At 35.3% G+C, this 12,704-nt stretch overlaps 1 protein-coding gene across 1 annotated transcript in view; it reads left to right on the plus strand.

The window, feature by feature from the left end:
• EYS (eyes shut homolog) overlaps positions 1-12,704 on the plus strand; it is an 852,840-nt gene that overhangs the window by 272,761 nt on the left and 567,375 nt on the right. Inside the window, exons 13-14 of the mRNA XM_019287512.3 lie at positions 3,616-3,729; positions 5,981-6,103. Coding sequence (XP_019143057.3) covers positions 3,616-3,729; positions 5,981-6,103 — 237 coding nt within the window. The remainder of the gene's footprint in view (positions 1-3,615; positions 3,730-5,980; positions 6,104-12,704) is intronic.

The following is a 12,704-nucleotide window of genomic DNA, read 5'->3' on the forward strand; positions in this document are numbered from 1 at the left end:
GCTTTCTCTTTTATTTATATTAGAAAAGGAAACTATGACTAGCGCCAGTGGAATAAAGATCTCATCCTCATCTGAGGAGGAAGTCCAAATAAAGAGATATAAATCTTGAGAGCTGAAAATATTTACTGCTATGTATATGTGTGTTGGCAAAAAATAATGAAATTATATCCTTAGTAAATAATTATGACAGGTTTTTCCAGTTCTGACTCCAGAAATTCTGAGTTATGAATTCCTTCTTTGCAATAATTGAAGCAAGATAGTTTAATACTTCTAATTCATCTCTCAGATGGGTTTTACCCTTGCGTTTTCAGCATAGAGAAAGTCGTGGAACAGCTGCATCATCTATTATATGCTCTGATCATAGCTATTTGCCACTCAGTGAAGGCAATATGAAAATATTTTTGGAGATCACAATTTACCTATTTTATACAAATATAAACCCACTATTTTATGATAAAATTACTTATGATATGATAGGATACAGTACTATACTATTCTATATATGTATATTACATGTATACTATATCATTTTATATTATTTTTAAGGATCACTCTAGATTAAACCACAATGACATTAATACATTTTTACATAAAAGATTCCCATAAACATTTTCTCAACCGTTTGAAAGGATTTATGGGACACGTGCTTTTCACTTGACTGCATGGAAATATTTATTCAGGAGTAGGTGTATCTCTGATACCCCTTATCACTGGCTAATGGAGAGAGGAGCTGGATGGATGAAGGAACAGAATATTTTCCTGGTTCCTAGAGCACAGTGTTGGGTCTGCCAAAGTCATCTTATGAGGTCAGAGGGTAGAGCACAAAGGTTTGGAGCACTTATACAGATACATTTATTTTCATATTTTCAAATGTATGGAACTGATTAACTTGTATGATTTCAAAAATGCAGAAATATTTATATTTTAGTTTACTAGTTTCTTCTATTTTGTTGCCTAACTTAATGTTATTATATCACAAGTAATTAAGTGTGAATACATGGATTATAATGTACCTAAAAGCATTCCTCAACTCACTCTTGATTTAAAAATAATACAAATGAAGCTTATTTTTCCTCATGTTCCTTCAGCCTATTAAGTTGCACCATCACAACCAGTCCTGTTGAGCTTTTTAATGTTTGTGAAAGAAGCGTCATTTATTGGTATGTTGATCAGCAAGAAATAAACATAATCACAGTATATTATATTGTATTATATTATATTATATTATATTATTATATTATTATATTAAAAATGAATAATTCTACTTCAGCAGAAAAAAATTGGGATAAAAACTAAATTTAATTTTTTTTCTCTCTGCAGGACATATTCTGTTGACAAGAATAAATAAAATTCTATCAATATGTTTTCCTTTCAGCTCTTTCAGAATGGATAATTCACACTGTATGCACCAAATTCTATTAAAGACAGATTCTACTTATGTCTTTAATTTCTTCCCTTCCAATCCATAAGTTTATAACATAGCAATGAAGTAAACTATATAATGAAAACCTTTACAAATTAGCTTCTGCTACCTGCAGCTCTGTATTTGCTCCTATGATATTTTCCCTTGCCTTCTAGTCCTTCTGTAACAAAAATCCTCAGAATGTCAGAATACAACTGCTGGATATTTACATCACTCCTGAGAAAGGGTGACAAGGTCATGACTCATCACAAGGAGTTGTTGCACCATCACAACCAGTCCTGTTGAGAGCTGGGAGATCATGGGTCACTTCTGTTTTCAGATTTCAGACTGTTTCACATGGTAGGATCAAAATGTGGGGATTTTTTCTGATCCTGAAATGGCAGCAGTTGTTCCTAAAACATTTTAACACTATCATCAAGGCCTATAAAATTGCTCAGTATTTATTTCAAAAATGACCTAATAAACTTCCCAGTAACTCCTCTAAGAAGCTCTCTACAAGGTGATGTTTTCAATAATTTATGAATAGGGATAAATGCTAAAAAAAAAGAAAAAAAGAACAGCTTGGAGAAGTATTTTTTTTCCATTTTTAAGAATAAGATGCTGTTCTCAGTCCTTCTGTACTTGTTAATTTTTGTCTTTTTAATGAAAAAACAAACAAGCAAACAAACAAACAAACAAAAAAAAAAAAAAAAAAAAACAAACCAAAAAAAAAACCACCAGCCCAAACCTTATTTAGGCCAGATTGCAGTTAGTTAAGTTTTCAATCTGAATTAGTTTCCAACTAGGTAGCTATTTCTCACTTATAGGTGTCAGGTTATAGGTTATAAACGCTAACATTTTCAAAAGAACATAACTTCTAGAAAACAATTCTAACTTGTTAAAACTTAAAAAAATAATCTGTAACAGTTAAATTAAAGTAGGTTGTCAGCTATGCCTGACCACTTTTGTTTTCCTAAAGGTCAAAATGCTCTAAAGCACAGCAAAAGGAATTTGTCTCTTCAGTTCTCACATGCAAAACAGATTTTTATTCTTATTTTCTTCTCCTCTGAATTTTACATTTTAAATGTATAAAGCATGAGCTCATTTCATTGGTGTTTCTTCCCCCCTCCCAAGTTTCTTCAATATTGAGTATCATCAAAACAAATTTAAATATATAGGTCTCTATTATTCTTCATTATTCTTCAGATTAAATCTTGTACCTTTGGTGGCTATTTACAAAAATACCGATTCATCTTGTCTTCATCTAGCACATGTAAGTTAGGGGCAAGTGGGTAACTCTGCCCTGTTTCCCCACAGTGAGAGCTAATTTAATTGTTTTGTTTTGTTTTGTTTTGTAGATCTACTAAAAAATTTCTAGCCCCAAATTCCTCTCCTCACAGGACCCCCCTGCAGCCCCCACTGCTGGCACTGTGCCACCTGTGCGCCATACAGTGTTTCAAAGTACCTGTAAGAAATAAGAAAACTGAGTTACTCTTTCCTTATGCAAGTTTAATTAGTCTTCAGATTTTTGTTTTAATGATGTACACTTTCCTTCTTTTAGAAACAAACCCAACAGCCTTATGTACTGTATCTGAGCCGTGCACTTTCCATGTCCTGAGACCGGACTCACACAGGACATCTTTGCTACGCCTCAGTATATTTGCACTCTGTATTTTGTTCCTCTCCACAGTAATAAGGACAACACAGTGGATGAAAGATAATTGATGTACTCTTTCTTATACTGATGTGGCAAAATTTTAAAAAAAGTTTTTGAGCAACCTGGTCTAGTGGAAGGTGTCCCCTGCCCCTGGCAGAGGGCTTGGAACTAGTTAATCTTTAAGGTCAGTCCAAACCAAAACATTCTTATACCACAAAAATACTAAAATTATTCTAAACAAGAAAAACACCTGAAACTTTCTACCTTGTTTTCATACAGCTATGAATGTCTTCTTGCATTCTGGAAGCATCTCCTACTTTGTTTATTGCCTTATTCCATCAAAAAGATGTATTTGTAATATGGAATAAGAAATGAGTAAAATTTAACCCTTTGTAAATAAAATACAGAAGCTCTGACTTAAAGTTTCCTTTTCCAGGGGACTATGGATCTTAAGACATTTTGGTTTAGTTAAAGAACACTATTTGAAATAAAAGTTTCATGCTAATAGCATACATAATGACAAAGAAAATCAAAGCTTATCTTACTTCATTTGCAGGTTTTTCAGGCCAGTATTGTGAAACAGAAATGAATGAGTGTGATTCAGCTCCCTGCTTGAATGGTGCTGTTTGTCAGAATGATGTCAACAGCTATGATTGCTTTTGCCCTGAAGGTAAGTTGTTCAAAATAATTTATTTTTATTATCTTTGACAATTTTCAAAACTGCCTGCAGTTTGCAAAACATCTTCTTGACAGGCTTCAAAGCCATTCAAAGCCAAAATTTCCTTTCTATGGAAGTTATTAATTCCTTTCCAAAGTCTCATTTTTATCTTCGTCCACCAAGTCAATGTGTCTACCAAAACAACCACAGTCATTAAGAATGGAGACAGATTAAGAATGGAGACAGATAAACTTGTAAGTGCTAGCTTTTTTCAATCAGAACTTCATGATTTTAGCAAAGTCTGAAGCAGTGGAGAAAACACAAATGGGTAGTACATGAATTCCATGGACAGTGTCATCAATAACCTTCATTAATAATGTGCAGATTTCTGACTAATCATAGCAAATTACAATGTTCATAATAGCTTTAGTAAGCCACAAGTAAAAAAATCTATTAGAACTTTCACAGACAAAAGTAATATGATTTTCAGCACCTGTGGTCTGTCTTTAAAAATGCACACTGCTCCGTGTTATCAGTACTGTATGAAAAAATGAGTGATTTCAATAAAATATTAGTCAAAGAAAACCTAAAATGTTTGAAAACATTTTAAATTACAGTTTCTTTCTTTAATGCTTTCACAAATAGGTTTTTTATGAATATTTTTAAATGGATTTTTAGTTAAAAATAAAACCAAGGTTGTGATTTATAACCTAGTATGTTCTATGTTTTAAATTTATTTTATTTTAATCTCCAAATTATACTATTTTCTAAATGTGGACTCATGGTAGCAGATTTAATAGCTGACAATATTCCTGGTATGTATATATTAATACAGTCATTCCAGTGGTGATTACTTCAGAAACTCATCACAAGAGATGAAATTGCCACAAATAATTCTCATAAGTACAGCCTCTGTCATTAGTCAGCTTAAATTAGAAGCCAAAACAGATATTGGAAGTTAGCTGGAAATTAACCTTGGAGAAGATCATTTTGCTGTTTAAGCTTGCCCAACCAACTTATACAAAAATAAATCTTAGCATCCACATTGGTAATTCTGTGGCTTAGGTGTTACATGCGAGACATGGGTCTGATTAAACTCTAAATGCAAGTAAGAACTGTTATTTTATACATTATTAATGAATTAAGGGTAATTCTAAAGTTTTATGACTTAAGGATCGGTGGAAATTGGTTCCATGGTCAGTTTGAGAAATTATGGGAATATGCCTTGCACTGAGGGTTCCGATAGCTTAGCATTAGTCATGGTCTTCCTGCAGCCATGGCCTGTGACAGCACTAATGATACTCATTTTGTAGCATGACCATGCATTAGAATACATTTACAAGAGCATGAAATGTCAGATATTGGAGAGGAGATTCTCTAGCAATTTCAGCTACAAACAATGCCACTGTTAGACCTCTGAGTTTGCTAAAAGTCATTATGACAGAAGAAACTGAGGTTGTTTAGTCTGTAGAAAAGAAGGCTGAGGGGAACCTCACTGCTCTCTACAGCTACCTGAAAGGAGGTTTTATTGAGGTGGGGGTCTGTCTCTACTGCCATGTCTCTAGCGAAAGGATGAGAGGAAATGTCCCTAAATTGTGGAGGTTCAAATTAGATATTAACAAACAAGAAAAAAGTCACTGAAAGAGTGGTTAGACATTGGAATAATTGCCCAGGGAGGTAGTGAGTTCACCATCTCTGGAAGTGTTTGAGAGGTGTCTGGATGTGGCACTTGGGGATATGGTTCAGGGGTGATTGTGGCGGTGCTGGGTTGTCGGTTGGACTGGATGACCTGGAAGGCCTCTTGCAACCTTGATAATTTTGGGATTCTGTAAAACAAATAAGGAAAAAGTAGAGAAGCAAATATTTGAGAGCTGATTTTAAGAGAGATTTTAAGAGCTGATTTTTATTTTGAGAGCAGATGTCCAAATCCCAGCATCGCTTCATCTGTAATGGCGTCAAAATGGCAGCAGATACATAAATTCTCATGTCTGCTAAACTAAAAGTTCAACTAGATTAATGAACATACCGCATCCTAAATTTGTGCTTTCATTTATTGACTCCTTTTAAAGTATATGTGACAGAAAAACACGCATTTTCCTACTAATGACAGAGCAGAAAAAACTTTTAGAATGATTTTTTCATAAGGATTCAAGATCGTTTTTTACAAGAGTAAATTGAAAACAAGGGACCTAAAGACATGCTTTAGAAAAATAAGGCACAGATATAGCTGAATAATGCATCGCTCTTTGGTTTTATTTCCAAGGATTTGAAGGCCTGAACTGTGAAATCAACTTTGATGAGTGCACTTATGGTTTCTGTAAAAGCAATTCAACTTGTGTAGACCTGGTTGCAGACTACAGCTGTGCTTGTCCTCCAGGATTCACTGGTAAGATTTCTTTTAACCTGGAAAAGACATTAAATAGTTAACATATTTATTTTCTTTTCTGAAATTAATAGCATTTTTTTTAGTGCTTTAGCATTAATAAAAATAAAATCAACTCAGTGTTCTGTGCAATTGATAATCTGCTTTACTTTCCCTCTTAATATGATAAAAATGAAAGCAGTGTGTGTAGGCTGCTGGTTACTTAATGGAAAGCAAAACTGTATTTTGCATAGAAGAAAAAAGTTTTTCAGAAAACACCTAGTCTATGAAACATAGGTGAGCAGGTAGCTGGTGCTCTTTTTCTTTCAGAAGATTTTATCACAGTAATACTTGATTGAGATGGTAACAAGAACACAATTTTTGTAAATGATACTTTGTTCTCTTTAAGAAAAGTGCCATCAGAACCTTGTAATAAATTGCTTGTAAGTTGCACAATTATTTGCGTGTCTAACAGGTTTAAGAAAATAGCTCTTGCATCAGGAAGAGTCTTCAAGGCTCTGCTTTCTGCCAGAAGCGGCTAACAGGATCATGGGGAAATCAGTAAAACTGTCTCCAAAAATATTTCATCTTAACAACTATGTCAGGCACTGAACACCTTGACTTTCAGCTGCTGATTTCAGAGAGGCAAATGTAGCAGCATTAGTCATAAGGAGTAACAGAAAAACAAGCAGTGGTAGTCTAAGAAATCATACACACTTAGTGGATCTTGTAATAAAAAGCCAATCAGATTTGTCTGGAGAGTTCAAAATGTGTGGAGACCAGTGGAGAGAAAGGAAAAAAAAATGGAAGCGTTCTATTATGGAGAAATGAAAGGTCAAAGAAGCAAGTAGAACAGTGAAGGATGAGGAGGCAAAATTAAGTTAGTTGTAAATAGAGCATTTCAGGTTGGTAGTAACACCAGTGACATTCAGTTTAGAAGCTCTTCATTCATCTTTTGTCAATGGTTAAAAGAAGGAAGACAGGACATAAGGAATGTAAGACAATATACAGAGATTTAGAATCTGTGAAAGTAATGATAGTTGTAATTCCCACCAACATCTGTGAGTTTTCTTGATCCATGGAAACATATTCTTATATTATTCAGCATTACAAAACTGGGATGTGATCTATTTCCTGTCAGATCTTCCTCTCCTTTTTACTTTGGTAACTGGATTTGTTGTTATGAGTTTGCACAGTATGTCTATTTTGCATCAATTGTGAAAATAACAGAGGTGATTACAAAGTATTTGTTACTACAGATAGAAGTTTCAATGCAATAATTTTAAAAGAGGAAGCTATTAAAACTTTTTCCTATGCTGCTAGAACCAAAATGGAAAATGTCTTAACTTTTCAGTAGTAGATTACTAACAGTCAGTTTGAACTGGGTTATGCAGGGAAAGCTGTTCATTTGAAAATACAGCTACACTATTCTGGGATGTGATAGAATCCACATTATAGAACCAGAACTACAAATAAATGTGTGTGTGCATCACCAAGGAAGCCTGGGACAGAGTATGTCTTCCTTAGGAGGAACTCTTTATCCTAGATTCATACTGATACCAACAGTTTGCCAATAACATCCCTGTCCACTCCAAGACAGGAAGGATTCAGGATCTGTCAACAGTAAAACAGTTACAAGTGAGTTATAAGTAGATTTTAATGGATACCTTGAGGCCTATATTGCAGTCATAGAAGTTCACATGACTGCATAATAGGCTATTATGATAAAAACTCAATTTTCTCCTGCATTTCCTACATGAGAGACTTCTCATCACGAATGTGCTATTGATCTCACTTCATATTGGTTTTTTTTGTGAGACAGGACAGCTCCCATAAGAAAAAAAATAAGCCAGCCTACTGACTGGAATTAGAAGTAGGGACAACAATCCTCCTGATTACACTGAATATTTTTGCCTGTGCTCATGCTGTTTGTACAATTAATTCACAGTCAGTCATTGTGGATCTCATTAGGTCTGCTCTCTCCAAGCCTTCCAACAACTGCTTCAGCCTCTTTAGAAAGAGTCTTTGATGCAAAATACTGATATTTGGGCTTCTATCTTCTACAAGATAGAAAAGCAAACAGTGGCAAAAGCGTGCTCCATGTTCTTCTGAGTTTTAAGATTTATATAAATGGTGCACAAAGATATTGCTACAGTAGCAGTGATAAACTCAAAAGCTGTTTAAGGGCTAAAGGAAACATATATAAAATTTTTGTTTATCCACTTAATATTTAATATTTAAGCAATGGAGAAATTGCATAATTAATGTAGAAAAGCACCATAAACAGCACAGTTAGTTGATAACAATTAGCTCTGATGAAGGCACATGTTACAAAATTCTTCAACAGATCTGTCTAATGCCCTGTCAATCACACCTTGTATTCTAATGAGACTTGATCAAGGAAGTAACATTCGAAAAAGTCCACTAAACGTATAAGACTGATTGTTACATTTTATTTTCTTTTAAACACACTTTTGTTTTCCTATCATATTAAAAGCAATTTCCAATAAAACTTTAGCATCTGAGCTGGTCAGGTACAAAATTGTCTTAGGCGTGGTTGTTTGTTTATTTTCCTGTTCACTATCTGTGCGTGGCAGCATCAATCCTGATTAGAATCACATTCCTTGTGCACTAAAGCTCTGATGGAAGGGCAGCATTGGACAGGAAGGCTGCCTTGAATGGCCTTGGCCATGGTGGTCTGGAGATAGTGGATCTTTGTCCTTTCCTGGGAACAGAGCTGGGAAGAGGCAGTGCCATGTGTGTAACAGGGAGCAGGGCTGGATGGTGGAAGCAACTCTGTCCTGCTGAGGAAAGCCAGCAGGACACGAACATCCAAAACAACTGAGAGGGTCCTGAGAGGAACAGGGAGATGTCTTGCAGCTTCTGCTGCCAGCTGAATTGTTTGCTGCTGAAAGGGTGAGCGCTAGAGTTCTGGCTGCTTTTGGAACCTGCTGCATGGAGTTTCCTTTACCCTGGCAAGAAAATCAGCTCCTGAGAAAGACCAGGTAAATACTTTCTCTTCAATCAAAGTTTGCTCTCAAATGCCCTCAGTGGGATGGTGTTGAATTCATCAATGATACAGAAGGAAGAAGCAGTTTTATGAGTTGTGATTACTGACCATTTTCATTATTTGAGTGGATTTTCTCTGGTAATATAAGTCACTGGAAGTAGAGAACTTTGTAATTCATAGTTTTGGGATGAGAAGGCATGGGTTTTAATCTTAAAAAGATGATGGGGTTATATTTTGCCCATTGAAACCCTTTGCCTATTTTAAATGTTGGAAGAGATTGCTTTAATTATTAATTTAATTAATTATTATTTAAAATAATTTCACAACTGTGGATGTATGTGGGTGATCCCTATGCTAGTAAGGTGACACCACTGAATACTGTGTAAAAGAAAACATGATTCCAAAGTGATTTTTACTTCATCAATTAGCACTGAATTTTGTAGTTGTAGTTTATATGCATGAAATTTTTAATCTGACTTTCTCACTTGTATCATGGTCCATATGAATTCTCTATGTGTAAAATTATCCTTCCTCTAATTTTTGCCTGTGTCTCATTAATGTTTGTTGTTACAATGAGACAGTATGAATCAACAGTCAGAATCTACCATCAGTCACACGTTGACTTAAATTTATACAAGAAAATAAATAAATATGCAAGCCTTTTAATATACTTTCTGAAGCATGTTAAATTTAAATAGATTTTCAAATCTATATTGTTTCCTCTATCATGTCTCATACTATTGAGCTTTAGGAATTCTGTAGTAGATATTGTGGCTAAGCAAGTGGGTACTTCAACACCAAACATTTGAAAACCAAAATTATACAAGGTGCAAGGTCTTGGAGCTCAGCTCAACCCATCACAAGACATGAGGTAATACCTTTCTCTTGGCTTTCAAAAATATTTCCTGTGTATTCCTTTTCTATGGTATTCTAAGCTTCGTTTTCAGTAAGCCTACAAAAGCCATTCTATTTTAGCCACGTTTTGCCTGACATAAATGCTTTTAGTTAATATCAGGACAGCTGCATAGTACAAAATTATTGAGTTACTACATCCTCTTTTCTGTGCTAATCATAAAAAGTGCTGTCCCAAACAATTCAAAGGAAAAAACTGGCCTGAGAGATCTACTGCTACCCAAAAGGAGGTTCTAGCAAGGTGGGGGTTGGCCTGTTCTCCCAAGCCGCCAGTGACAAGAGGACACGGCTGCACCAGGGGAGGTTCAGGTTGGACATCAGGTAGAATTTCTTAATGGAAAGGGTTGTCAAGCACTGGAACAGGCTGACAGAGAAGTGGTGGAGTCAGGAACCCTGGAGATGTTCAAGAAACGATTGGACATGCCCCTTAGTGCTATGGTTTATTTGACATGGTGATGATTGGTCAAAGGCTAGACTCGATGATCTTGGAGGTCTAGTGCAACCTAATTGATTCTGTGATCTGTGGATGCTCACCCATCCTTAGATTCAGTCACAGAAACTCAGTCTTGCTTGCATCTCGTGTGTCACTTTATTGTTCCACATCAATCATCCCTTTTGGCCCTCACAGAAGGAGCTCAAAAGCCAGTTTTTTTCTGTGATATCCCCTAATGATCAAGTTCATTTAAACAGCATGCCTCTGTCTGATCTCTAGTCAAAGCGTTCATGTTTTTCAAACCAAAACAAAACCTGGAAGCTGAAGACTACAGAAAGGGATGGTTGCCCAGTCTCCTGGCCAGCAGAGCTCTGACTCATAGCAGGCCATGGCGAAGTGAAGGGCTGACTTCCTTGCCTCTGCTCAGCTGGAACAGTCCAGATGGGCTGCTGGTTGCCACAAACACTGTAAATGGCAGGCTGCTGAGGGCAGGCTTCCCACTGTGGGGTGTGCAAAGTTAACATGCTGGAAAATAAACAGCATTTATGCATACATGGAAATGTATTCCCTATGTATTTCTGAGTTATTGGAGAATATTTATTGTCATGTCGTGTGTAAGTGTATCTGCCTTCCTTGGAAGGAATTCAGGTTAGAACACTTGAATGGGAAAAAAATTCAGAATTCAGTAGAGTGCAGAATAGTCTGTTTCATCATGCTGCAAATTACATTATATAAAATTTTTGATAAAATAACATAATGAATTGCACTTGAAAGATAATGAAAGAAAAGAAAATAAATTGTTTTTTTCCAGTCACTTTAAATATAAGCAAAGTTGCTTGGGTTTTTTATGTGAGAAATCAAATGGCACATTTCTCCTATAGTATTCCATCTGCAAATGCTAAGCATGATTGGTTTAAATTAGAGGGTGAATAATAATAGAACCACCTGACAGAAGATAAGTTGAGTCTTCAATCAAAACTTTAATTAGCTTGTATTAAATTTACTTTATCTTTGCTCTTCTGAAGGTGTTATGAGATTATTTTTGTATTCCAGTTTATCCCTTTTATTTCATATATAATGGTTGTTTTTTTTAGTAGTGATTCCAACTGATATGGATGACATATGAAGAGCATTAACATCTTTCTGGGTGTGACTACCTACTTAATTACTTTTAGATAAATTGGAAAATAATCATTTTATATGAATAGGCTTGATTTTCAATTTTAAAAATGTTGGTTGCTAGGAGGGTCTTATCAAATTAAAAAAAAAGAAAAACAATCATGTCTAGAAAAGCTCATACAGTGATTAAAACACAGAGAAGACACTGGAACACGTGGCTGAAATTTTTAGTCTTCCTGAGTGGGAAATCAACCTCATTTTTCCTTAATGCCATATTTTTTCTATGTTAATATCATGGATGACACCATACAATGAACAGTAGTATGACAGCACAGTGAGCATTGATTTTACTTTTTACATCTGAGTACACCTGGAAAATAACATATGAATATCAAGACAGAATTTTAATCAAAATTTTTATTATAACTGCCTCAAGAAACCTGTTAGGACTTAATTTTCTGTTATGACCTGAGCAATCAGTGAATAAACCCTGACATAAAAAAATCAATCTCCAAGCAACTTCCCCAGCTCATGTTTTTGATCCCTTCCAGATATTCTGTTAATGAATTTGAGAGACAGAAGTGGCATCTTAGATAAGAATGGTTTTATCTTGGGTTTGTTTAGTTTTTTTCTAGTATATGGTTCCTCTTCTGGAAAAAATCCACTGAATCATTGATATTGGAAAAATTCTGTTGTGCAACACTGCCTTTGCAATACCAACTAGCATAATACTGGAGGTTTTGATACTAAATTATATTTCCCAGTATATACTGGGTTGTCTTTTTAGCCAATGAGGTAATTATCTTTTGACATCCTTTGCTTTTATAGAGCCATACTATAAAAGGTATGATCTCTCAGTTTTGGTATGACCACACTAAGTAGGACTCTTACTTGGTGCCATCTTTAGTAACTTGTTGACTTTTTTTTGTTCTTTACGCTTTGGCTTTTCTCTTTGTCATGAATTTTTTCTTTATTTTCTGTGGATGCCCCATCCCCAGAAGTGTTCAAGGATGTGTTGGATGGGGAATTATGCAACTTGGTCTCATGGAAAGTGTCCCTGCTCGTGGCAGGGGGCTTGGCACTAGATGATCTATAAGGTGATTTTCAAAGTCCCGAGGCCTCTGCTCTTAGCTTGACACCTGGGCAGTGGC

Source organism: Corvus cornix, chromosome 3 (assembly GCF_000738735.6).
Source record: "Corvus cornix cornix isolate S_Up_H32 chromosome 3, ASM73873v5, whole genome shotgun sequence".
In the NCBI taxonomy this organism is placed as follows: Eukaryota; Metazoa; Chordata; class Aves; order Passeriformes; family Corvidae; genus Corvus; species Corvus cornix.